This window comes from Plecotus auritus (assembly GCF_963455305.1).
Source record: "Plecotus auritus genome assembly, chromosome: 9".
Classification (NCBI taxonomy): domain Eukaryota; kingdom Metazoa; phylum Chordata; class Mammalia; order Chiroptera; family Vespertilionidae; genus Plecotus; species Plecotus auritus.
Genome location: NC_137783.1, coordinates 3,702,657 through 3,730,291, shown reverse-complemented (window position 1 = coordinate 3,730,291; position 27,635 = coordinate 3,702,657). Strand labels below are relative to the sequence as shown.

General features: G+C 46.8%; 1 protein-coding gene across 1 annotated transcript in view; it reads left to right on the top strand.

Moving 5' to 3' along the window:
* Nucleotides 1-2,769: 2,769 nt before the first annotated feature.
* MKI67 (marker of proliferation Ki-67) overlaps nucleotides 2,770-27,635 on the top strand; it is a gene marked incomplete at both ends in the record, with an annotated part of 35,367 nt that continues 10,501 nt past the window's right edge. Inside the window, 11 exons of the mRNA XM_080687856.1 lie at nucleotides 2,770-2,861; nucleotides 5,045-5,123; nucleotides 5,212-5,327; nucleotides 8,241-8,307; nucleotides 11,248-11,293; nucleotides 13,977-14,152; nucleotides 20,681-20,999; nucleotides 21,089-21,207; nucleotides 21,307-21,478; nucleotides 22,535-22,690; nucleotides 23,561-25,003. Of these exons, the coding sequence (XP_080543982.1) occupies nucleotides 2,770-2,861; nucleotides 5,045-5,123; nucleotides 5,212-5,327; nucleotides 8,241-8,307; nucleotides 11,248-11,293; nucleotides 13,977-14,152; nucleotides 20,681-20,999; nucleotides 21,089-21,207; nucleotides 21,307-21,478; nucleotides 22,535-22,690; nucleotides 23,561-25,003 (2,785 nt within the window). The remainder of the gene's footprint in view (nucleotides 2,862-5,044; nucleotides 5,124-5,211; nucleotides 5,328-8,240; nucleotides 8,308-11,247; nucleotides 11,294-13,976; nucleotides 14,153-20,680; nucleotides 21,000-21,088; nucleotides 21,208-21,306; nucleotides 21,479-22,534; nucleotides 22,691-23,560; nucleotides 25,004-27,635) is intronic.

Genomic DNA, 27,635 nt, shown 5'->3' with positions numbered 1-27,635 from the left:
CTGCCAGCCGGAGACTTCTCAACTTTCTTTGGCGTCAGGACTGACGTTTAAAGTTCTACTGACTCTGGAGAACAAGAATTCGTAGGTTTGTTAAATACATTGACCATGGAAACTCTAAGACCTTAACTGATAAACAGGGAAATGGCAAAAAAAGGTTACTGTCAGAAAGAGGAGATGTTTAAACAGGGAAAGTAAAGGGTTCCACCTTACTAGTAATTTTTATTTCTATTTTTTTTAATATATTTTTTATTGATATTTTACAGAGAGGAAGGGAGAGGGATAGAGAGCTAGAAACATCGATGAGAGAGAAACATCGATCAGCTGCCTCCTGCACACCTCCCACTGGGGATGTGCCCGCAACCAAGGTACATGCCCTTGACCGGAATCGAACCCGGGACCCTTCAGTCCGCAGGCCGACGCTCTACCCACTGAGCCACACCGGTTTTGGCCTTACTAGTAATTTTTAAATTCAAGTTGAAACACGAGCCCATCTCTGGCTTATCACAGCAGCAGGAACTTGCACATGTGAGCGCACATGTTGGTTATTAGCCGAGTGATGGTAAAAACGTCATTTGTCCGTTGGGAAGCCAGGATGTCCTCATTCCATGTTAACATAAACAGTTTTTTCTGCGTAGTGAAATGAAGAGCATCGTTTTATATTTTTGCAGTTCTCGGTAGTGCCTGATTGAGTAAAAGAGCTGGTTCTCACTTCTGCTTCTGCATTCGGGAAACCCCAGCCTACACCACCCCACCCCCCGCCCCCGTGAGAAAACGCACCAACGGGGCCAAAAACTCAGCTTGGTGTTCTTGCAGAGGTGGTTTCCAGCCATGGGGTCCCCAGAGCACCCGGTGAGAATCCTGATGGATGGCCAGGCTCCCAGGGATGCGGGCGAGGGGAGGGAGGGGACAGGAGGGGCTGGCAGGTTTGGACCGGTTCTCTTAACCACACACGGACCCATGGACCCACGAAGTCCCGCTCCCCCACCAGGCAACTGGCTCCACGGAGAAATCCTGTGGTTATTCGGCACTCACCCATTGTTGCCACCCACAAGGTTTTGACCTGGAGAATTTTTTTTTTAATATATATTTTATTGATATTTTACAGAGAGGAAGGGAGAGGGAGAGAGAGTTAGAAACATCAATGAGAGAGAAACATCGATCAGCTGCCTCCTGCACACTCCCTACTGGGGATGTGCCCGCAACCCAGGTACATGCCCCTGACCGGAATCGAACCCGGGACCCTTCAGTCCGCAGGCCGACGCTCTATCCACTGAGCCACACCGGCCAGGGCTGGAGAACTTTTTCTAAGAGGAAACCATCCTGACCTGCAAGGACAGCAGTAGTAGTGGTTAGTAAGGGTTGGCTTCCAAAGCCCAATACTCTGCGGCCTAAAAAAAAAGTAAAAGGGAAGGATGTGTTCGTTACAAATGTAGCCTCCGGCTTATTAAGAGAGAACACAAATGTAGAACAACGTGACCTTTTTAGTGTGTTTTTGGGAGAAAATGATACGTGTATAACTGGGAAATGGCTTATAAGAACTAGTTATCTTTGGGGACATACAAAAAAACTTTAAAAATGTTTAAACCTTCCAGCAATGAACAGCATATTGTGTACAAGTGTTCACTGTACAGCTGCGTTGGGTCCTTAAAGAGGAGGCTGCAAGCGGGGTTCCCGCCCGTTTCTTGGGGTCCCCGGTGAGCACCCAGAGCCCGCTTCTTCCGCGGAGCCCGCCCGGCCGGCCCCTCTCACTCCTCCCTCCCCTTCCGCTCCCCACGCCCCTCCAGCGGAGCCCGCCCGGCCCGCCTCCCTAGCCCCGCCCCGGGCCCCTCGCCCCTTCCCATTGGTTGCACGCCGCCCCGCCGCATCCAATCGCAGCGTCTCGCGCCAAATTTGAATCGCTGTTTTCGTTTGAATCCGGAGAACGGGGCGGGAGGCTTTCCGCGCCTGCGCCGCCGACGCCGCGCAGCTCGAGGACGCGGCTGGGCGGGCACGGGCCGCTGGGGAGGGCGACGGCGGGGGAGCGGGCTGCGGCGGCGGTGGAGGTGGGCGCGCGCCCGCGGGCTGAGGCCCCGACCCTGTAGCGCGGGGCGGGCGGTGGGCGGTGGGTGCGAGTGGACACGGGGCGGGCTCCTCACCGCGCGGACCTGGGTTGCGCCCGGACGAGCAGTGGACGCACGGGTGGCGGTGCAGCGATTCGTCGGTGAGTCTGGGCGCCACGGGGGCGGGGGCCGGAGTCGCGGACTCCCCTCTGGGCAGTGCGAGGGGCGGGGCTGGAGCTGCCTTGACCCCTCGGGGCCGTGCCAGGGGCGCGGACGGGAGCCCGCGGTGACCCCTCGGGGCGGTGCGGGGACCGCCCCGGGAGCGCGGCCTGGGCCTGGCTCGTTCCGGGCTCGGCCACAGGGGTCTTGGAGGGAACTCCCAGGGGACGGGACCCTGGTGGGCGGCGTCCTGGCCGCGGGTCTTCGGGGGCGATGCTTGCAGGAGGGCGCCCTGGGGGCAGCCCGGGGCCTGGCCGGGCTCCCCAGCTGTCAGAGAAGGTGGGGGCCCGGCGACAGGGCACCGGTGAATTGAACAGGGAACCCCATTCGGTGACTTACAAGTGACCGCTTGGCTCTTTGCTTTCAGAGTAGCACACCCGCCCCGCAATCCCGCGTGTTCTATTTTTTGTTGTTTTATTCAGTGCGTGGTCCTGCGGGGAAGAGTTGCTTGTTACGTTTGCTTCCGCCTGACCTTCCCGTCCGGCGGCTCGTTCTCCAATTCTCTTAGAAAATGGGTCCGGCAGGTCGCCTCGTGACCATCAAAAGGAGCGGGCTGGACGGCCCCCACTTTCCACTGAGCCTGAGCACCTGCTTGTTTGGGAGGTGAGCCCTGCGCACGCGTGGACAGTTTAGCGTGAAAGACCCGAAGATCCTCATCACAAATGAACGGGCCTCGTCTCCTCCGCTGTCACCCGGGCTGGGGACTTCCTGTGTACTGTCAACTCCCGGGAGTGGGTTTATTACAAACAGAATTTCAAGACAATGTTTATATTATTAACTGGTGATTCAGGCAAGCATACATGTTAAAATTGATTTGACGCACGTCTTAGATGGAGAGAAGTGTAGATGGTTGCAGTACCCCGAATCGCTTTTTTTAAAAAATATATTTTATTGATTTTTTACAGAGAGGAAGGGAGAGGGATAGACAGCTAGAAACATCAATCAGCTGCCTCTTGCACACCTCCAACTGGGGGATGTGACCACAAGCAAGGTACATGTCCTTGACCGGAATCGAACCTGGGACCTTTCAAGTTTGCAGGCGGATGCTCTATCCACTGAGCCAAACCAGTTAGGGACCCAATTCGCTTCTTTAGAAAACAGCTGTGTTCATCTGAACATCCTGGGGACGCCGCTGAGCAAAGGAAGGGAGTTCTGTGGGGCTTGCTGGTCTTTGTGGAAAAATGAAATGGGAGGGAAAGGCCTCCCGCCAGTGTTCTGAGAGCTTCTCTGGTCGCCTTCCTGTGTCACCCTGTGGGAGGCTCATGCATCAGTGAGCAGAGGTCCGGGATGCTGCCACACGCCCGACCTGTACCGGTCCGTCCCCGCCAGGAAGCGTTCTGTGGCCTCAAAGGTCAGCAGCGCGAGGTTAAGAGCCACTAGCTACGGTGATCCTAGTTGGCAGTCTCCTGCCAAACGGCTTCTCAGTCCTAATGAGATAGTCTCTCTTCCTGGAATAGTCTCTCACCTGAAGATCAAATTATCTCCTTTGACTTAAAGTAGCTGTTCACTTTTCATAGCTTCTTTTGGAAAGAAAAAAAAATGTTTAAAAACATGTTGGTGTTGAATGGCAGTAACTGTGGTTATTATACAGCAATGATTAACGTTTTTAGGCACGATTCTGTCATTTAGAAAGCCATTAGTAAGTGTTTGGTCCTGGGACGTGGGTGGGAAGAGAGATCTTAGACTCCAGAGGTTCAAGTTGAGTACAGAGATGAGAGTCTAGAGTTGTTCAAACTTATAAAACCCCGGGATGGTAACGGGGACCCCCAGCGGACCTCACCGAGGGCCTCTGATGGGTTTCTGTGGGTTTGGAAGTCTCCCTCTCTGTGCTTCCTGCTGGGGTTAGCTTTTTGTGAAAAGACAAGTCAAATCTAGAGAATGTGGGGTTTTTTTTGTTGTTGCTTGCAGATTAGTATTTTCAATGATAGACTTGTGCGTCTGTCAATAAATGGAGTATAGTTTTAAAACAACAGTAAGAAGCTCACAAGTAATAGCATTTAGTGTGTGCCAGGCAAATGATGACGTGCATAACTCATTTTATCCTTTGAAGAACACCTGATATAGGTGCTCATGTAATCCTGTTTTTGTCTATAAAGAAACATGCACAGAGAAGTGCTGGCGTAAAATACAGCATTTTTGTGATGATTAAACCTTAAGCTATACTTAACATTACAAGTGAACATAAACCTTTTTGTTGGAAAAAAAAAAAGCAGAGTATTAAAAGTAATGTTCATTCTCCAAACTGATGTAAAATATTCCTTTAGTTGGGTCTTTTAAGCATAGATAATCTTAGTAAAAGGCAAATCAACTTTATATTATAATGTTTTCTAGTGTAGTTATCTTTAATTTTTAAAGATTTAAAATAGTTGCTTATACAATATTTGTAAAAATTATTTGCAAAATCTAGAGATCATTGAGGTTTACCCAGTTTATTATTTCTTTACTTAGAGGCCCTGCACCCTCTTGCAACCAGGGACCCCTCAGGGGATGTTGGACTGCCAGTTTTGGCCTGATCCCCGCAGGCCAGGCCAAGGGACCCCACTGGTGCACGAATCTTTCTTCCCGCCCTCCCCCCTTCCCTTTGAGATTCATCAGTCTGTTCCCTGTTTCCATGCCTGTGCATTGAGTGTCTTCCCCCTGGTGGTCAGTGCGTGTCATAGCTACTGGTCAAACGGTCATTACATTTATAGACCAAACATAGTCAAACGCTATTTTATTTTGAATTACATTGATGTGATTTTTTTAAATGCAACAACCTAAAAAAGTCTTCATTCTTTTCAATCCAGAGGTATTGAGTGTGACATTCGTATCCAGCTTCCTGTTGTGTCCAAACAGCACTGCAAAATTGAAGTCAATGACCAGAAGGTTAGCGGGGCTTGGGAGTCTGTTTTAAAAAGTCTTCACTTCGCGTGTTAGCTGTGTATTACACATTTCCCCCTTTTTCTACTTCCAGGCAGTCTTGTTTAATTTCAGTGCCACAAACCCAACACAGGTGAATGGATCTGCCATCGACGGGCCTGTGCAGCTCAGGCACGGGGACGTGATCACGGTCATTGACCGCTCCTTCAGGTCAGTGGCAACGGTGGGCCTCCTGGCGCTCCAGGAACCCGCCTCGCAGACCTTCTGTGGTTCTCCGTAGGGCGGGTGAATGAATGGCCAAGTGTCTGAGATGGACTTTCTCCACGCTGACTCCTAACCTGAAATCACAGGGACATGTGCAGCCGACGCCATCTAGTTCAAGGATCTGAGAGCCCATAATGCTGCCGAGGAGGGGTGGCCTGGTCCTACAGCAGTTTCACTTTGTGGGAAGTGTTGAGACACTGCCAACGTTTTTTAGTTTATTGTTTTAAACTAAAAGATATTCCTAGAGGAAGGTACAAAACCAGACAGGCGTGACCAGCCCTGTGATCATTACATGTTTTGGGCTGAATGCCCTCCCCCTCCCCCAAATGTAGGCGTCAAAGTCCTCACCCTAGGACCTCGGAACGTGAGGCAGGGCTTTGAAGAGGTGATTACGCTAAAATGCAGCCTTTAGAATAGGCCCTAATCCAGTCTGACTGGTGTCCTTAAAGCGGAGGAGATGAGGATACACAGAGAGAACCAGGGGAGCAGGTGCTCAGAGGGACAACCGTGTGCACAGGTGGCAAAGGGAAACCATAGCGAGGCGAGAAGCAAGCCCCAGAGGAAACCAACCCTGCTGACACCTTGATATTGGACTTCCGGCCTCCAGAACAGTGAGACGAGAAACTGTTGAAGCCACCCAGTGTGTGGTATTTTGTTACAGAAGCCCCAGCAAACTAATCCACCACCTACAGCACACTTAGAAGATGTCTGAAGCTTCTTTCACGCAACTTCTAATCACTACTTACTTCTCTGACCACACTTTCTGATCGCATGCAAGCCTGGAGTTTTACTGCGTAAGCCTGCATCCCTAACCACTGTGGTTTTGCCTGTTTATTAAACTCCATCCATTTGTAGTAATGACGGACATATCTGTAACTGATTTCTTCTCTCATGGTGCTGGCATTCAGAGCATGGATGTCCTCACTGCATAAGTATTCCGTTGAAATAAAATATACAGTTACCTTCACAATCTATTCACTCTGGATGGGCGTTTGAGTAACTTCATGTTTGAAATGCATCAGGGTTTGCTTTACGATTCCATAGGGTTAACTTCTTACTAATCTGTGTTTGAAAGAAGGTGTGTTCTACAGCTGTGGGGTGCAGTGTTCTGTCTATGGTCTGTGCCCATTTGGTTCAGATTCTAGAATCACAGTCATTCCCTCCCCCCGATTCTTCGTTACTGCCACAGGCGAGTTAAAATCACACATTGAGGGCATTTTGTTTTTCAGCTCGTGGCAGTTTCCTTTCTGTGCTTGTGTTTCAGTTTAGAATGATCTGGTGGGTATCATTTTGACGTGTTCTGTGCCTTCAGTAGTGCTTTTGGTTAGGATTGCACACTACTTTTTTTTTTTTATCACATACTTTGAACTTTTCACAATCCTTAAGGTTAAGGTTGTCTCTTGGAACCAGCTGTTAGGGGCACGTTTGTTATAATCAGTTTTGTTGTGTGTGTGTTTGATGGACCCTGTATCATTATAACACGGGTTTGGTCTCAGAACAGTGTTTGTCTATTTTTTGTGTCGGCGTGGCCTCTCCAGCCCTCTTCCGGTTGCTGTTTGCAGGTATATCTTTTCTATCCTTTTACTGGCATCCTCTTTGCGTCTTTGAATCTAAGTTGTGTCTCTTCAAGAGACATGGAGTTGGGTCATTTTTCACCCATTTTGCTGAGCGGAGCGCTGCCTTCATTATGGCCTTCGTTAAATACTGGTACTGTCTGTTGTGCCTCCCGGCATCCAGGCACTTCTTTTTCTGTGCTTGTTGTGAATTTGCTTCATTTTTATTTTTATTTTTTATTTATTTTTATTTTTTTTTAATATATTTTATTGATTTTTTACAGAGAGGAAGGGAGAGGGATAGAGAGCTAGAAACATCGATGAGAGAGAAACATCGATCAGCTGCCTCCACACCCCCCACTGGGGATGTGCCCGCAACCAAGGTACATGCCCTTGACCGGAATCAAACCTGGGACCTTTCAGTCCGCAGGCTGACGCTCTATCCACCCAGCCAAACCAGTTTCGGCAAATTTGCTTCATTTTTAAAGGGCATGTTTATTGACTAGAGAGCTCTAGGTAGGAAGTATTTGATGTGAAACCGAGGCCAGAACTATTTCCCCAAAAGGAGATGCTGTTCAGGTTCACATTACTTGAGATGACTGACTACCTCCAACAGTGTGTCGGAAACAGATCTTAGGAAGAGGACTGGATCAAGAGCTCTGCTCCCTGAGAAGCCATCCCAGAATCCTCGTTGCTCCCGATGGCACTCAGGTGGCATCTAAGTTTGAATCAGGCCCTTTCACCGGGTACCCAGGTTCCGTCTGCCTTTTAAGCGGCTGTTCTGTGATGCGGTACCTGAGGTTTTGTGAGGACTACGATGTGTCTTGCTAAATATCTCATCTTCCTGCAACGTGCCTGCCTCTGTTCAGACATAGATGGAATAAGTGGGGGCCGATGGGATCAGAGTGCTTTCAGGGTAGCGCATAGATCTAGTCTCTGCAGGAAGTGACATCACAGTGGTTCAGGCATCGGCCGCCCCTGGCTTCCTGGTTAGCCTTTCAAGCCATGGGTTGATTTCCATGAACGTAAACTAGCGGACACCGATTCTGTTCCCACTGCAGTAGGTCCATACATAGCAGGTACTCAGGGAGGGTAAATCATACAGGCTGATCAGTGTTCAGAAATTAATCCGGGTGCCCAACCTCAGACTCCTGTTCTGAAAGAAACGTGAGGCAATCCACTCTAAATTTATTTCCAGGATTGGGGTAACATCTTGAAGTTTGCTCCTTATTCCTTGGATATTAATCAGATACTCAGGCTGCAGATCAGTAATCCGAATATGTGTCTGTCGTTCTATGCACTTCAGGTATGAAAATGACAGTCATCAGAACAGAAGCCAGTCAGCTGAATTTCCAGGACAAAGACGTGAACAGGTGACCGGGGTGGGGTGGAATCAAACTTTGGGCTCTGATTCTTTTGCATGAAGACAGGAAATCATTTATGTGTACATTGATGAACAGTTTCTCACAAGGGAGGGTGACGTACCCATTATAATAGGAGAGTGTAACCAAGGTATTAAAACAAGGTGAACTTAGATTACTTTTTTTAATCCTCATCTGAGGATGTTTTTATTGATTTTTCCCCCCCAAGAGAAACATCAATATGAGAGAGAAACATCAATCGATTGCCTCCCATACGAGCCCCAACTAGGAAATGACCAAGGATCAAACCCACCACCTAGGTATGTGTCCTGACTGGGAATCGAACCTGCGACCTTTTGGTTTATGGGACAATGCTCCAACCAAGTAAGCTACCTGGGCAGGGCAAATTTTACTTCATTTTTATTTAGTCAGGTTGGAAATTAGAAACTGGCCCTTCCCATGGGAAGTTTGAGAGGCAACATGTTAGATATCAAGAAATTGGAAATTGATTAAAGAAATAAGTTAAATTATTTGCCTTTGGATATATTTTGTGATATTCCCTCCCCCATAATTATTCAGATGATACATTTTTTTCCTTCTTGGAAACAATACTGGACTTTATATCTTAAATACATGTCATTCTGTGGTTGCTCCTCGGCCTCTAGAACATTCTCTAGCAGCGCTGTCAGGGGTCCAGGTGGGTGTGCTGGGGCTGGTCCTGTGCCCCAAGTGGGCAGTGCTTCGGGTGCACTGTGGTGTCTGCTTAACTGCTGGGCTCAGGCACACCCAGGTGTCTGCCAGCCAAGAGCACACACGTGGAGTGGAGCCCACGGGTCCTGTGCCGATCTCTGGGGACACCAGGTATAAAGTCAGTAATTCTGTGCCTCTGGCAGGTTCACGGTGCTGAGTGTCGGTGATGTTGAAGTTTAACTTCCTTCTGATGGGTGATGGAGGACAGGAAGTCTGAGGAATTTATAGCAACTCACAAAAGTTCAGTTTAAACAATTTTCAGCTCCGAGTTCCTCTCTTATTCCATCACTACATCCTTCCTATCTAATAAAGAGGAAGTATGCTAATTGACCCTCACGCCTTTGCAAAGATGGTAGAGCCCACAGCCAATAAGGAGGGAATATGCTAATTGACTGCCTGGCCTCAAAGATGGTGGCGCCCATGGCCAATAAGGAGGGAGTATGCTAATTGACTGCCCTACCCTCAAAGATGGCGGCGCCCACAGCCAATAAGGAGGGAGTATGCTAATTGACTGCCCCACCCTCAAAGATGGTGGCACCCACGGCCAATAAGGAGGGAGGATGCTAATTGACTATCCCGGCCTCAAAGATGGTGGCGCCCACAGCCACAAGTTGGCGGTGCCCAGTCCCCTCAGCTCCCTAGCCACCCAGGACCATCCGAGGCTCAGGTAACCAGGGCCGGCCGAGGCTTGCGCTGCCAGCAGTGGCAGCAGCAGAGATATGATGGGGCATCGCCTTCCCCTGATCGCTGGGTCGCCTTCCGCCCCCAAGGGCTCCCAGACTATGAGAGGGGGCAGTCTGGGCTGAGGGAACCCCCCCCCCCCCCCCAATGTATGAATTTTCATGCACCGGGCCTCTAGTATGTATATATTTTGTGTATATGTATATATTTTTTTCTCTTGTGCTTGATTGAATCTGTTTCTTGTAAATTTCATGGCCTAGATGTACAGTGTTATAAAGTCTACAGTCGTGTACAGTACGTCCTAGGCCTTCATATTCACTCACCAATCACTGACGCCTACAGAACAATCTCCAGTCCTGTAAGCTCCGTTCAGGGTCAGCGCCCCATATGGGTGTACCAATTGTTATCTCGCACACCACATTTTCATTACACCTTTTCATAAACATTTACTCCACTGCATTGCAGGTGCCTACGTTATTCAGCACAGTAGCACGTTGTGCAGGTTTGTTGCCTGGAACCCACAGGCTATACCAGCCTGTGGGCAAACTACAGCCCGCGGGCCAGATCCGGCCCGTTCGGCTGTTCTATCTGGCCCGCGGAGCCGAAAGAGCGGAGGGTTCTCTTGTTCTCCCCTCCGCTCCTTTACTTTGAATTTATATTAGTTCAAACACTCCATCCATGCTTTTGTTTCGGCCCTCCGGTCCAGTTTAAGAACCCATTGTGGCCCTCGAGTCAAAAAGTTTGCCCACCCCTGGGCTATCCCATATAGCCTAGGCGTGCAGTAGGCTGCACCATGCAGGTTTGCGTAAGAGAACTGAAAACAACAAAACTGCCTCAGGATGTACTCCCCAGGTTCACGGGTGCGTGACTGTATGTAACCGCAGGTTCAACCTCTCCCAGGAATGAAACTGTAACCCAATCACTCGGCAACTTCCTGTGCAACACCAATCTGCCTAATGAGACTCATGCTGCTCCTTCCTCTAAGGAAAGGTGACCTTGCCTGAAGCAGTCCCTCCTTTTCCTTTACTAATAACCTCTCAACGCCTATTGCAAGAGCCTTCCATTTTCAGCAGCTCCTCTGAGATTCTGTTTACCAGATGGGAAGCTGCCCGGTTCCTGAATGGGGGATCAAGCCAATCAGACCTTCCAGCTGACTCAGACGAATTAAACCGTTTGAAAAGCACTGTTAGAAATGGTGCGAGGCCCCACAACCAGGGCTTCTGGTAGAGCACATACTTGGGAGCCAGGCAGCAAGGCAGATGTCCTTACTCCGGCAGGAGGGTGTGCATGCCCACGGCTGGGAGCACACGCACCCCATCGCTGTATCTTTAAAATCAGCTAAGAAATACTTACATTCTGAGCAGTAGCACCTGCGAGTCTCGGGCCCATTTCTCAGCCTCTCAAAGTCCTATAAGAACAGTTAGGCAAAGATGATCATCGATAAATAGGATATTTTAATGAACTTGACTGTCGGTTTCGCAAAAGATACTAAATTGCTGTTCATTCTTTACCAATTCACAGGCATCTCCGAGTCGGGTCTCAAGGTCTAGCTTCTCTTCCAACCCCGGTAAGTAGTTTTTCATTCATTCCAGATCTGCAAGGTCAGTTCTCCATAGCATAATGACAAGGAGGGGACACCAATATCACACACGTCCTAGGTCCAGGCTCAGGCAGACCCTGAGTTACCTTTCTTCTCTAGTGATGTGGGGGCTTATTGGAGAAGCCGCGTCAATAAATTGTCTTGCTCAGTGGTCTGCTGAGTTCTGAATAGGATAACAGCATTTTATCTCAGATTAGTTACAGGAGACGAATGTGATTTACTTATTTGGATCAGATCATAATATTAGATCTGATATACTGTGTGGCATCAGAATACTGTTATTACACATTTGGGACACTCGGTAACGTGTAGGCTAAGTGAAGAGCTAGGTTATAAGATAGTTTGAAACAGTTTTAAGATTTGAATACTGCACATGTTAACCAGTGAGAACATCTGGAACTTGTTTCTTATTTCATATCTCGCTTTCAAGATGGGAAAGTTCAAGATCCCAATGCTGCCCGCTCACAAGTCACTGAAGAGGGTGGTTCAGGAGGGCCCCTGGAGCGCAGGGAGCATGTCGGGGCGACCCGCACCCCCTCATGCGGCTCAGAAGGTCCCACTACCAAAGGCACAGCAGATGGTTCCTCGGAGCCCCCTGGAGATAACCACGGAAACGCAGCGGGGCCCCTTGCTGGGGGGTTCGGAGCAGGTTCCCGTGTGACCGTCGCGAGCTGGAATGGAGGACAGGATCTGGAGAAGGATGGAGAGAATGAGTCTCCCTTTCGGAAGCTCTATGAGTCTATGAAGGAAGAGTTAGATGTGAAATCAGAGAAAGAGACTGTTCCACAGAACCGTAGAAAATCGGGATCACGGGGCCATTGTGCATCGGAATCTGAAAGTGCTGGTGGTTCACAGAGCGCCACTCAACCACGGGTCTCACCCAAGGCCAGGCGGAGATCTGGTCGGAGCAGCCAGACGGAGGCAGAGAGAGTGGGCGAAGGACTGGGTCAGACTCTAGAGGACACCGCGAGTCCCAGCATGCCCCCCACGGAGATGACCAAAGCTAAGACCCCAGTCCAGTGTTCACAGCAAAACTTCTCACAGAAACGCCGGAGCAGAGACCTGAGTGTCACCCACGGGGGTGAACCTGTGAGTCTACAGCAGAGTGAAGACCTCGTGGCAGACAGTGCCGCGTCCGCTCCCAGGAGGCTCTCAGCCAGACAGCCAACACCCACTAAAAGTGCAAGCGCTGGCGATCTTAGAAATACAGCAGAAAACGTCTTTTCCAGAAAAAGGAGAAGGAGCCCGTCTCCCAGTGTCGGCATTCTCACCACAGGAACAGAGATCCCAAAGCAAACCCTGCTCTCCCCGCTGCTGGTCCGCACGGAGCGGAAGGTTCCAGGCAGGGCCCTGGGCACGCCCAAGCAGCAGGGCGCCGCCGCCGCCGCCGGGTCACCGGGCCTCAGTGCAGTGGATGTCAGCAACGTTGGCGATTCCCTTAGTAAGTTTATTTCACTTCAAATTCATTTTCCCCAAACGTTCGCATGTACCTATGTTACCTGTGTCTAGGTATGAATTTATGACACCGCCTTTCTAAAATAACAGTCCGCTTTGTGACAGAGGAGCCAGGGGACTAAGGGGACAGCCCGACATCCATGTCCCTTGTACACGCCGAGAGCTGTGTCCTGAAGACCTGGCTAATGGGACCGGGAGTGACGGGAGGTGCGGGTTGTTAGAGAAGGACCCACATAGCAGGGGCTGGAGGCTGCTCCGGACATGCTTGGTTCTAGTCCTGCCACAACCTAGAAAGGAGAATAAGCAGCATCGCTTTGCCCAGCAACTTCATTCTGAGGGACAAGCATCTGTGTCCTGCGGGCTTGACCCTGAATCAGTGGCAATCCCTGGGGAAGGTGTTATTATAGGGTGGCCCTCGGGTATTTGTTCCCACGAGCTGCTGTGCCGGGCGCTGTTTTGCGAGCTTTCCCGACCTTCACACGTTGACCCTCCGTGCCAGCAGCAGGAGTGCCCAGCGGGAGCGTCTGCGGGCCAGGTGGTGGAGATAACGGGCAGTTCTCTCTGTCCGGCAAGTGCGGAAGCTGACAACCTGATGCCCCCCGTGAGTGGCGGAGGCAGGGCCTCTGTGGTCCCCGTGACTCCTGGGCAGCCTGCCCTTCGCAGGGTCTCCAGGCGTCGGAGGCGGCCCTGACCCTGCAGGTTGTGCTTCTGCAGGGTGCGCGGGGCAGAGCCATGTGGCTGTGAAATGAGACGCCCAGGATCATGGTGTTGATGGCTGGTTTGTAAAGATGTATGGCGGGCTGGGGTCCCAGAATTGCCAGGTCCAGGTGAGGCCCAAGTATGTGTGTTTTGGGAAAGTTTTCTCGGGTCCCTGCTAAAGCATCCATCTCCCTCAGCCCCGGCTCCGCAGTGAGCGTCCCTGCGTCAGCCTGATCTCCTTTAGCTGTGTCCATCCAGCCATTTTCAGCATTTTAAAGAACGTCTTTGTACGGTCGAGTTGGGCCAGGCATTTTGATGGTTTGGCCCCGATCTGTCGTGAGCTCTTGAAGCGCCTTTAGCTTCCCCGGCATCACCAGAGAATGAAGGTATTTCGGCATCAGGAATCATTGGTTTGTCTTTAAGACCAATTGGAAACGAGTCACAAGTACTAGGATGGTTTTTTCATTCCCTTTCCCGTTTGTATTCATTCCTTTAGGTAAGACTGAGGGGAAGCCCTTAAAAAGAAGGCGGGTCTCCTTTGGGGGTCATCTGAGACCTGAATTATTTGATGAAAACTTACCTCCTAATACACCTCTCAAAAGAGGAGAAACACCGATGAGAAGACGCTCTCTTGTAACCCACACTCCACCTGTCCTGAAGAAAATCATCAAGGTACGTTCGATAGCTGGCATTCGCCCTCCTGTGTGATGGCTCACGTCCGAGCACCTTCTCTTTCCTAGCTACTCCCACGAGTAGAATTACAATTAAACCATTTCCTTTCTAATATAAAGTAAAAATAAAAAGTCTAAATGAGCTCATTCCCCTGGGTGTTGAAAACGAACACTTGGTTTCTACCCACGGTTGAGAGGTGGCCACGCACAGGTGAGGGCTCGCGGGTTGTCCCGCACAGCCTCCTGCCGGTTGTCTCCAGGGCCAGAGGACCACTCTGGGGTCACAGGGACAACTCCAGTGAGAAAAGTCCGGGGACATCAGGACCCATGACCACAGGGCGGCTGCTTTGTCTTTAGAAGTGTAAGGCGAAAGGGAAATCTTGGGTGGCAGCACACTACGATTTTCACCATCAGCTGCTTCAACTGCAATCAGCTCACCTTCCTCACAGAGGCTGGGCTCGCATTGCTTGTCATACCAAAGGCACATTCCGTGTGTGGCCTCCTTCCTGTTTCACACTGGCTCCCGGAAGCGCAGCCTCCTTTCCGGCAGAGAGACCACAGGTGGCCGCACACCCACCGGTGCCTTCGCTGGGAATCAGGGCAGAGCCCTCGCCTCTCCTCGGGAGGTTCCCTCCATCTTTCCTCCTGAAATACCCCAGGGAAGGCTTGTCTGCTGCTTTTTTTCTCTTTCTTTTTCCTTAAATGGTGGGGACAGACTCTCACTCCCACCTTGCTCTTGACGGTGGGTGAAATGTTTTGGTTCTTCAAGATTTAAACAGCGAAAATTCTTGGGGTGTGACTATGCAAATCCAGTTTTATTAAAATTATTCAAGAATTTGGGAGCAGTACAAAGACTTTCCTATGACCACTAGACGTGTTTATGTTTTTTATTTTGGGGAGTTCTTGTACTTTGAAACAGTGTCAATTCTTTTTTAATATTTTTTTTTATTGTTTAAAGTATTACATATATTAGTACATATATCTCCTTTTTTCCCCCTATTGACCTTCCCCCAGCCTCCCCTACCCCCTGTCGCATGCCCTCATCCCACCCCCCAGTGTCTTTTGTCGATTGGTGTGCTTATATACATGCATACGAGTCATTTGGTTGATCTATTTCCCTCCCTCCCCTACACTCCCCAGCCTTCCCGCTGTAATTTGACAGTCTGTTGGGTGCTTTACTGCCTCTGTATCTATCTTTTTATTTATCAGGATATAATGTTCTTTATTTTCCATAAATGAGTGAGATCATGTGGTATTTTTCTTTCATTGCCTGGCTTATTTCACTTAACATAAAGCTCTCCAGGTCCATCCATGCTGCTACAAATGCTAAGAATTCCTTCTTTTTTATAGCAGCGTAGTATTCCATTGTGTAGATGTACCATAGTTTTCTAATCCACTCATCTGCTGATGGGCATTTAGGCTGTTTCCAAATCTTAGCTATGGTGAATTGTGCTGCTATGAACATAGAGGTGCATATATCCTTTCTGATTGGTGTTTCTAGTTTCTTGGGATATATTCCTAGAAGTGGGATTACTGGGTCAAATGGGAGCTCCATTTTTAGTTTTTTGAGGAAATTCCATACCGTTCTCCACAGTGGCTGCACCAGTCTGCATTCCCACCAGCAGTGCACGAGGGTTCCTTTTTCTCCGCATCCTCGCCAGTACTTGTCCTTTATTGATTTGCTGATGATTGCCATTCTGACAGATGTGAGATGGTACCGCATTGTCGTTTTGATTTGCATTTCTCAGATAATTAGTGATTTTGAGCATGTTTTCATGTGTCTCTTGGCCTTCTGTGTTCTTTTGAAAAGATTCTATTTAGGTCCATTGCCCATTTTTTTAATGGATCATTTATCTTGCTTTTATTAAGTTGTATAAGTTCCTTGTAGATGTTGGAGATTAAACCTTTATCAGTGATAACATTTGCAAATATGTTCTTCCATACAGTGGGCTTTCTTGTTTTGTTGATGGTTTCTTTTGCTGTGAAAAAGCTTTTTATTTTGATGTAGTCCCATTTGTTCATTTTCTCTTTAGCTTCCATTGCGCTAGGAGCAGTATCAGTGAAGAAATTGCTTTGGCATATGTCTGAGATTTCTCTGCCTGTGGATTCCTCTAGTATTTTTATGGTTTCCCGTCTTATGTTTAAGTCCTGTATCCATTTTGAGTTTATTTTTGTGTATGGTGTAAGTTGGTGGTCTAGTTTCATTTTTTTGCATGTATCTGTCCAATTTTCCCAACACCATTTGTTGAAGAGAATGTCTTGACTCCATTGTATGTTCATGCCTCCTTTGTCAAATATTAATTGAGCATAGTGGTTTAGGTCGATATCTGGATTCTCTATTCTATTCCATTGGTCTATATGTCTGATCTTGTGCCAGTACCAGGCTGTTTTGAGGACAGTGGCTTTGTAATACAGCTTGAAGTCTGGTATTGAGATCCCTCCTACTTTTTTCTTCTTTCTCAGGATAGCTGTGGCTATTGGGGGTCTTTTTTTTATTCCAGATGAATTTTTGGAGAGTTCTTTCTAGGTCTGTGAAATATGCTGTTGGTATTTTAATGGGGAGTGCATTGAATCTATAGATTGCTTTGGGTAGTATGGACATTTTAATGATGTTGATTCTCCCAATCCATGAACACGGTATGTTCTTCCATCTGTTTACGTCTTCCTCTCTTTTTTCAGTGTCCAGTAGTTTTCCACGTATAGGTTTTTTACCTCCTTCGTTAAGTTTATTCCTAGGTATTTTAATTTTTTTGGTGCAATGGTAAATGAGATTGCTTTTTTAGTCTCTCTTTCTGTAAGTTCACTATTGGTGTAAAGAAATGCCATAGATTTCTTGACATTAATTTTGTATCCTGCTACATTGCCGAATTCATTTATTAAGTCTAATAGTTTTTTGATGGAGTCTTTCGGGTTTTTTATGTAGAATATCATGTCATATACGAATAAGGACAGCTTTACTTCTTCTTTTCCAATTTGGATGCCTTTTATTTCTTCTTGTCTAATTGCAATGGCTAATACTTCCAGTACTATGTCGAACAGGAGTGGTGAGAGTGGGCATCCCTGTCTTGTTCCTGTTCTTAGGGTAAATGGTTTTAGTTTTTGCCCATTGAGTATGATGTTAGCTGTGGGTTATCATATATGGCTTTTATGATGTTGAGGTATGATCCTTCTATTCCCACCTTGTTGAGACTTTTTATCAAGAAAGGGTGTTGGATTTTGTCAAATGCTTTTTCTGCATCAATTGATATGACTATGTGATTTTTATCTCTCAATTTGTTTATGTGATGTATCACGTTTATTGATTTGCAGATATTGTACCATCCTTGCATTCCTGGGATAAATCCTACTTGGTCATGGTGTATGATCTTTCTCATGTAGTGCTGGATCCGATTTGCTAGAATTTTGTTGAGGATTTTGGCATCTACGTTCATGAGGGATATTGGCCTATAATTCTCTTTCATTGTGTTGTCTTTATCTGGTTTTGATATTAGGGTGATGCTGGCTTCATAGAAGGAGATTGAAAGTGTTCCTTCGTCTTGAATTTTTTGGAATAGTCTGAGGAGGATAGGTTTTAGTTTTTCCTTGAATGTTTGGTAAAACTCCCCTGTGAAGCCGTCTGGCCCCGGGCTTTTGTTTGCTGGAAGCTTTTTGATGACTGCTTCAATTTCTTCCATACTTATTGGCCTATTGAGATGTTTAGATTCTTCCTGATTGAGTTTTGGAAGGTTATATTTTTCTGGGAATATGTCCATTTCCTCCAGGTTGTCCAGTTTGTTGGAATAGAGTTGTTCATAGTTTTTTTTAACAATCCTTTGTATTTCATTGGGGTCTGTTGTTATTTCACCTCTTTCAGTTCTGATTTTGTTTATTTGGGTCCTCTCTCTTTGCTTCTTGGTGAGCCTCGCTAGAGGTTCATCAATCTTGTTTATCCTTTCAAAGAACCAGCTCTTGGTTTTGTTGATCTTTTGTATTGTTTTTTTGGTCTCAATGTCATTTATCTTCGCTCTGATCTTTTTTATTTCCTTCCTTCTGCTTACACTGGGCTTTTCTTGTTGCTCTCTTTCTAACTCTTTGAGTTGTAGAGTTAGGTAATTTATTACCATTGTTAGTTGTATTTTGCAGTATGCTTGTAGAGCTATGATCTTCCCCCTCAAGACTGTTTTCGCTGTGTCCCATATATTTTGGATTGTTGTGTTTTCATTGTCATTTGTTACCGTGATGTTTTTTATTTCTTCTTTGATCTCTCTGGTAACCCAATCATTGTTTGATAGCATGCTGTTTAGTCTCCATGTGTTTGATTTTTTTGGATTGTTTTTATTGTAGTTAATTTCCAGTTTTATGCCACTGTGATCTGTGAAGATGCTTGATATGATTTCTATCTTCGTGAATTTGAAGAGACTTTGCCTATGACCCAACATATGATATATCTTTGAAAATGATCCATGTGCACTTGTGAAGATTGTATATTCTGTGGCTTTGGGGTGAAATGTTCTGAAGAAGTCAATTAATTCCGTCTGGTGTAGTGAATCATTTAGGATTGATATTTCTTTGCTGATTTTTTTGTTTAGAGGATTTATCCAATGGTGATAGTGGGGTATTAAAGTCTCCTACCTTGATTGTATTGCTGTCAATCTCTCCCTTGATATCCTTCAGGAGTTTTTTTATGTATTTGGGTGCTCCTGTATTGGGTGCGTAAATGTTTACCAGAGTTATTTCTTCTTGTTGGATTGCTCCCTTTAGTATTATGAATTGGCCTTATCTCTTGTTATGTCCTTCACTTTGAGATCTAATTTGTCAGATGTAAGTATTGCTACCCCAGCTTTTTTTTCATTTCCATTCACCTGAAAAACTTTTTTCCATCTTCACCCTCAGTCTGTGTGTGTCTTTTTTTCTGAGGTGGGTTTCTTGTAGACAGCAGATATATGAGTCGTGTTTTCTTATCCAATCCGTTACCCTATGTCTTTTGATTGGGGCATTTAATCCATTTACATTTAAAGTTATTATTGATAGGTACTTATTTGTCGCCATTTTTATTCTTTACCCCTGTGTTCATTCTTCACTTCCTATTTCTTTTTTTTACAGCAGAACCTTTAGCATTTCTTGCATTGCTGATTTGGTGGTAATAAATTCCCTTAGTCCTTTTTTGTCTGTGAAGCTCCTGATTTCACCTTCAATTTTGATTGATAGCCTTGCTGGGTACAGTATTCTTGGATTCAGATCCTTCCTTTGCCAGACTTTGTATAATTCATTCCATTCCCTTCTGGCATGATGAGTTTCTTTTCTTTTTTTTTTTTTTTTGATATATTTTATTGATTTTTTTTTACAGAGAGGGATAGACAGTTAGAAACATCGATGAGAGAGAAACATTGATCAGCTGCCTCCTGCACACCCCCCACTGGGGATGTACCCGCAACCAAGATACATGCCCTTGACTGGAATCAAACCCAGGACCCTTTAGCACGCAGTCCGACGCTCTATCCACTCAGCCAAACCGATCAGGGCAGGCCTGATGAGTTTCTGTTGAGAAATCAGTTGCTAATCTGATGGGGGTTCCTTTTTAGGTAACTTTCTGTCTCTGGCCATTTTTAAGATTCTTACTTTGTCGTTGGTATTTGCCAGTTTAGTTATAATGTGCCTTGGCGTCAGTCTTTTAGGGTTCATTTTGCTTGGGACTCTGTGAGCTTCTTGGATTTGTGTGGGTTTTTTCTTCCCTATATCAGGGAAGTTTTCTGTCATTATTTCTTCAAACAGGTTTTCTATTCCTTGCTCAGTTTCCTCTCCTTCTGGAACCCCTGTTATGTGGATGTTGTTTTGTTTCTGTTGTCTCAAAGTTCCCTTAGGCTCTCCTGCTTTTATTTTTTTTTTTCTAGAAGCTCCTCTACTTGGGTATTTTTTCCTACCTTGTCTTCTAGCTCACTGATGTGGTCCTTTGCTTCTTCTAGTTTACTCTTGATGCTTTCTATTGAGTTCTTTATAGCAATGATGTCATTTTTCATTTCTTCTTGGTTCTTCTTCATTTCCTCTTGGTTCTTACTCTTATTGTCGAATTTGTCTTCATTCTTTTCAACCACCTTATGACCATTTCTCTGAATTCTTTCTCTGACAGGTTGCTTGCCTCCATTTCGTTTACTTCCTTTTCTGGTGATGCCTGCTTTTCTTTCATATGTGGGCTGTTTTTTTGTCTCCCCATGGTCTCTCTTCTCTGGGTGTCTGGTTATGTAGTTCTCTCTCTCTCAGTCCTGGTCTGGCCAGATGGGTCCCGTGGGTCCTTACCTCAGAGCGAAGCTGTGCATACTCCTCCGAGCCATAGGGGACACTCCTCAAGGAGGTGAGAGTCATAACTGATGACAGCTGTCCAGAAGGAAGCAGAATTGAGGCGCCAAGCCTCCTGCCGCAGCCGGGAACGGGAGGTGTCAGGAAACATCCCAGTGTCAATTCTTACTTGGGTGGGGCTCCCACAGTCATCACAGAGGTTACAGAGGTGCAGCATTTGTTGCAAGGTAACTTGGGAGCGTTTCAATCTCATCAGGAACAGCCTCAGCCATCAGAAAAGGGAGAATCTTCAGAAATCCATTTGGAAGTGACCACGCAAAACATGTTTACGAGCTCCCCAGTGCACAGTCCTACGAAAACGTCTCCACTTGCAAATGATGGTCGCCGGCGGTCCCCCAAATCACCTGCCTCGAGTGGCAGCAAATCTCCACATCAAACAGATGCTCCTAAGAGGGGAGGCAGGAGGAGCGGCAGCGGGCCTGCCAGGAGGGCCTCTGTGGACCGGAGCCAACATGGAATCCTGCAGACAATTCAATCCCGGCGGAGGAGCGGAGCCTCGGAAGCCAATCTGATGGGTGAGTGTTGCGGGAACGTGTACGTTTCGGGGTGAATTTTCTCACTGCTGCCAATGTTGGGAAGTTTCACCCCCTTTTCCTTTCGCCAGTGTCGAGGTCGTGGGCAGATGTGGTGAAACTCTGTGCCAAACAAACGCAAACTAAAGTCATGAGACATGGTCCCCCTAGACCGCCAAGCAAAAGGCAGAGAAGAATTAACACCCCAAAGGTATGTGTCCACGGTGCGTGGCTGCTACCCGTCATGCTGTCCGGTTACCTTCCGTGTGGCTGTGCTTTGACGTTTCGTGCTCTCTTGCCTTTTTTCCAGAAGCCTCTGGCCAGTGTTCACAATGAGTTCAGTACAGGCCACGCTGCCTCTCCCTGCACCATTGTGATAGGGAAAGCTCACATCGAAAAGGTCAGCGCGCCTGCTCGGCCCTACAGAATGCTGAACAACTTCGTGATCCACAAAAAAATCGACTTCAGTGAAGACCTTTCAGGTAAAATCATAGGTGTGGCTCTTTTAACCACAGCCCTTCGCTCTGTGAGGATGTGGATGGGTGTCTATCTGCAGAGAGGGGGACAGGAGACCAAACAGACCTGTCCACTTCTTGGGGTCAGGATGGTCCAGGCCGAGAAAGCTGCATCTGGAAACAGGGATAGGCCCCAGCACTTGGGAGATCACATGTCCTGCGTGAGGCAGCCATGCAAGGTAGATGTATACCTTTACCTCCGAGAGCAGCACAGGTGTAAAATAGCTGGAAGCTGCTCTCCGGGAAGAAGGCCGACTTGCTCTGATAATTGCCCCTTCCCTGCACTTACCTGAAGCAATTTCCCCAGAGTTGGAACAACTGGTGCGAGCAATGTTTTGCTTCAAGAGCTCCTTTTTTTTCCTGCAGCTTACCTGTTTCACAAATCCAAGGACTGTGAAGAAGTTTTCTTTAAGCATGAATAACGTTGATCTGAGGTTGCCATTCTCATTAGAAGAATCCTTATGGTTGTAGCCGATTTGAACCATGGCCAGCCCCAGGGTTCGGGTTTCATGCCACCACGTTGGACCAGTGGAGGGAGATGAGACTGTAGCCTGTTGGGTGGGCTCTTTTATTTATTTCAGGGCAGGTTGTAACATGGAAGAGTTGTCCTCTGAAAAGATGGGGATGTTGTTACCTGACAGTACTAAAAATGGGCAGCCCTGTGTCGCTTTTAAAATTGGGGGACGTTTCACTTGTATTTAGTATCCGGAGCTGCATAACCTCAGACGTTTTGAAGGTGGCACAAGGTCACTAGGTCTCTGGTGCCTGGAGGGCAGGCAGTGAGGGCGGCCTCCAGCCTCCGGCCAGTGCTCACAACTGGGCACAGCGTCCCAGATTTTAACGTCCCATCGCCCTCTTTTAACAAAATGAGTTTATTATTACTAATGTCGCTCCTTCGCCCCTGAGACCCTTTCTCCCAGGGATTCTAGGCTGTGATTCCTCGGTTATATGCAGGGACTGACATGGTTGTTTGCATATAAGAGTGATCTGTTCCTTGTTTTTTCCACTATTCCCATATAACAGGGTTAACTGAAATGTTCAAGACCCCAGCAAAAGAGAAGCCACAAACAACGAACATAGGTCCCACCACTTTTTCAAATTCAGAGGACTTGCTTAAGAAAAAGTTACAAGTACTTAATTCCGAAGAAAAACCTTTGCTGTGCACCCCAGAAAAGTTTGGTTGGTTTACTTTTTTCTAACTCTTTTGATGTCTTCAATAGAACTGTAGATGGGGGTGTTGTTTTTTGTAAAAGATACTGTATCATTTCTCTACAACAGGTACTCATGATAAGATACCGTTTCCGGCTTCTCTGTTCTATTGCTTTTAGGGAAAATCCCTACCAGCGGTTGAACCTGCACTGGCATTCAGTGTCTTGAGTGAAAAGGAATATTCCTTTAATAATCAAACTACCTGTGAGCACTTTTGTCTTCTTTATTATAAGTAAAGAGGACGAGAAGCAGAAAAGTATAATCTCTCTCATCATACTTATATGTAAATTACTCAAACTCAAAATGATTGCAAATTGTCCAAGTGTGAGTGTGAGATGGGAGGCATGACTCTGTCTTGCTTTCATTTGGAACCATGTTGTGTTTTAGAGTAAGCTCCTTGCTACATTGAACATGCTTCCCATAGGAAAAAAAGTAGATGTTTCCAGTGTAACGTGGACACTAAGTGGATGTATAAGCCATATTATTGCATTGGTGGTTCAAAAGGGAAACAGCTGTTTCTCATGTTTGAAGAAAACAGGTCACTGAGACATGGCGTAGCAGCCTTTAGGAGACCCTGTTTTTTTTCCTTGATCTAATCCCTGTGGATTCTAACCACCACCTATGTATGAGCCCACTGTCTACCACCAAATACCATTCTTAAATGTGCATGGTTCATATGTCAGACAGATGTATAGCCACATAAGCAGATTCATATTGTTAGTAAGGTGGAGAGGAGGGTGAATTATTTTCTCTTACACAATATTTCATGAGGATAAAATATCAAATTGGTTACAACACAATGAAGAGAATATATTTATTGTGCTTTTTTTTTCCTTATAGGAGAAAATGTGTTCCCCAGGGCTCAGAATGCACCAGAAGAGCCATGGGATAAACAGTCTTCAAACCCAGACTTAACACAACAGTATGTTACAGTAAATGGAAATATGAAAACCCCACGATCTGAGACAGAGCTTCCGAAGGCAGCATCCAGCACAAACAAATTCAGGAGGTCCGTGGAACTCAGAAATATACAGGTGACAAGTGCAGAATGCGAAAAGGATGACAAAGAAGTCGACACTGTTCAGAACATCTTGGGAAGATGTCTGAGAAAATCATCAGTACAAACACAACTACCAGAGGAAGAGATGAAGGGAAGGAAAAGATCCTTTGAAACATGTAAGAAAACTATTGAACCAAAAGAAAATTCCGAAACACTGATCACTGTGAGGAGATCAAGAAGATCGTCAGAGCTGAAATGTACACCAAGAGCAGGCCTGATCCCCATCCAGAGATTGCAAGAGACAGAATCTAAGGAAGGCCTAGGGGGCATCCACAGTTTCCTCCAAAGCCCAAGTCATGCTGAGGCACCAGTGGATATGGAAACCAAAACCATACTGATGCACTGCAAATCTCCAGCACCGGTCAGCACACCAACCAAGGTGAACACACGCATCAAGACTCCTTCCCAGAGAGTGAACGTAGAAGACCTCTCAGACCTCAGGAAGCCCACACCAACCCCAGGGGACACAACAGATACACAAAAAGAACCAGCAGGTGGAGCCAAAAGCTTGAAAGACATTAAGGAAGCTCCAGAACAGAAATTGGATTCATCAGAAAATGTAACTAGAAGCAGGAGGAGGTCGAGAACACCCAAGAGGAAGGCCCAACCCATAGAAGACCTGGTGGGCTTCAAAGAACTCTTCCAAACACCAGATCACATTGTGGAAACAGTGACTGATGACAAAACCACCAAAATACCTTGCAAATCTCCAAAACCAGAACCAGTCAGCACACCAACCAGCACTAAGAGACGTTTCAGGTCACCTGTGGGGAAAGTGGACATGGAGGAAGAGCTCTCAGCACTCAGGAAGCCAACACCAAGACCAGGGGAAACCACACATTCACGTAGAGCACCAATAAGTGATGATAAAGATATCAAAGCATTTAAAGAAACTCAAAAGCAGAAACTGGACTCAGCAGAAAATATAATTGGGAGCAGAAGGTCAAGAACACCCAAGAGGAAGGTTCAATCTATAGAAGACTTGGTTGGCTTCAAAGAGCTTTTCCAAACACCAGATCATATGATGGAATCATTGACTGATGACAAAACCACCACAACACCCTGCAAATCTCCAAAACCAGAACCAGTCAGCACACCAACCAGCACAAAGAGACAGTTCAGGACACCTCTGGGGAAAGTGGACATGGAGGATGAGCTCTCATCACTCAGGAAGCCAACACCAAGACCAAGGGAAACCACACACTCACACAGAGAACCAGAAGGTGATGATAAAAGTGCTGAATTCTTTAAGGAAACTCCAGAACAGAAACTGGATTCTGCAAAATATGCAAATGGAAGCAGGAGGAGGTCAAGAACACCCAGGAGGAAGGTCCAACCCATAGAAGACCTGGCTGGCTTCAAAGAGCTCTTCCAAACACCAGATCAGATCACAGGAACAGCGACTAATGATAAAATAACTAAAACATCCTGCAAATCTCCAAAATCAGAACCAGTCATCACACCAACCAGCTCAAAGAGGTGTTTCAGGACACCTCTGGGGAAAGTGGACGTGCAGAAAGCGCTCTCAGCACTCAGGAAAGCAACACCGAGACCAGGGGAAACCACACACTCGCACAGAGAGCCAGAAGGTGATGATAAAAGCACTGAGTTATTTATGGAAACTCCAAAGCAGGAACTGGACTCAGCAGAAAATGTAACTGGAAGCAGGAGGAGGTCAAAAACACCCAAGAGGAAGGTTCAATCCATGGAAGACTTGGTTGGCTTCATAGAGCTCTTCCAAACACCAAATCATATAGAAACAGTGACTGATGACAAAACCACCAAAATACCCTGCAAATCTCCAAAATCAGAGCCAGTCAGCACACCAACCAGCACAAAGAGACGTTCCAGGACACCTCTGGGGAAAGTGGACATAGAGGATGAGCTCTCAGCACTCAGGAAGCCAACACCAAGACTAAGGGAAACCACACACTCACACAGAGAACCAGAAGGTGATGATAAAAATAACAAAGCATTTAATGAAACTCCAAAACAGAAACCAGACTCAGCAGAAAATGTGATTGGAGGCAGGAGGAGGTCAAGAACACCCAAGAGGAAGGTCCAACCCATAGAAGACCTGGCTGGCTTCAAAGAGCTCTTCCAAACACCAATTCACATCGCAGAAACAGTGACTGATGACAAAACCAAAACACCCTGTAAATCTCCACAACCAGAACCAGTCATCACTTCCATCAGCATGACGAGACGACTCAGGACACCTGTGGGGAAAATGGATGTGGAGGAAGATCTCTCAGCACTCAGGAAGCCAACACCAGGGGAAACCACACACTCGCACAGAAAACCAGAAGGTGATGATAAAGGTATCACAGCATTTAAGGAAACTCCACAACAGAAACTGGATTCTGCAAAATATGTAACTGGAAGCAAGAGGAGGTCGAGAACACCCAGGTGGAAGGTCCAACCCATAGAAGACCTGGCCGGCTTCAAAGAGCTCTTCCAAACACCAGATCACATCCTAGAAACAGTGACTGATGATAAAATAACTAAAACATCCTGCAAATCTCCAAAATCAGAACCAGTCATCACACCAACCAGCTCAAAGAGGTGTTTCAGGACACCTCTGGGGAAAGTGGACATGGAGGAAGAGCTCTCAGCACTCAGGAAGGCAACACCAAGACCAGGAGAAACCACACACTCGCACAGAGAGCCAGAAGGTGAGGATAAAAGTGCCAAGTTTTTTAAGGAAACTCCAAAGCAGAAACTGGACTCAGCAGAAAATGTAACTGGAAGCAGGAGGAGGTCAAGAACACCCAGGAGGAATGTCCAACCGTTAGAAGACCTGGCTGGCTTCAAAGAGCTCTTCCAAACACCAGATCACATCCTAGAAACGGTGACAGATGATAAAATAACTAAAACATCCTGCAAATCTCCAAAATCAGAACCAGTCAGCACACCAACCACCTCAAAGAGGTGTTTCAGGACACCTCTGGGGAAAGTGGACGTGCAGAAAGCGCTCTCAGCACTCAGGAAGGCAACACCGAGACCAGGGGAAACCACACACGCACATAGAGAACCAGAAGGTGATGTTAAAAGTGCCGAGTTCTTTAAGGAAATTCTAAACCAGGAACCGGACTCAGCAGAAAATGTAACTGGAAGCAGGAGGAGGTCAAGAACACCCAGGAGTAAGGTCCAACCCATAGAAGACCTGGCTGGCTTCAAAGAGCTCTTCCAAACACCAGATCACACAGTAGAACCAATGACTGATGACAAAACCACTAAAATATCCTGCCAGTCTCCACAACCAGAACCAGTCATCACTTCCATCAGCATGACGAGACGACTCAGGACACCTGTGGGGAAAGTGGATGTGGAGGAAGATCTCTCAGCACTCAGGAAGCCAACACCAGGGGAAACCACACACTCGCACAGAGAATCAGAAGGTGATGATAAAGGTATCACAGCATTTAAGGAAACTCCAAAGCAGAAATTGGACTCAGCAGAAAATATAATTGAGAGCAGGAGGAGGTCAAGAACACCCAAGAGAAAGGTTCAACCCATAGAAGACTTGGTTGGTTTCAAGGAGCTCTTCCAAACACCAGATCACAAAATGGAATCATTGACTGATGACAAAACCACCAAAATACCTTGCAAATCTCAAAACCCAGAACCAGTCATCATGCTAACAGGTAGAAACAGACGTGTCAAGGCACCTCAAGGCAAAGTGGTTGTAGAAGATGAGCTCTCAGCACTCAGAAGGCCCACACGCACGCTGGGGAAAACCACAAGGTCCCACAGAGCACCAGAGGTTGCTGATAAAGATATCAAAGTGTTTATGGAAATTCCAGAAGAGAAACTGGATCCTGCAGAAAATGTAACTGGAAGCAAGAGGAGGCT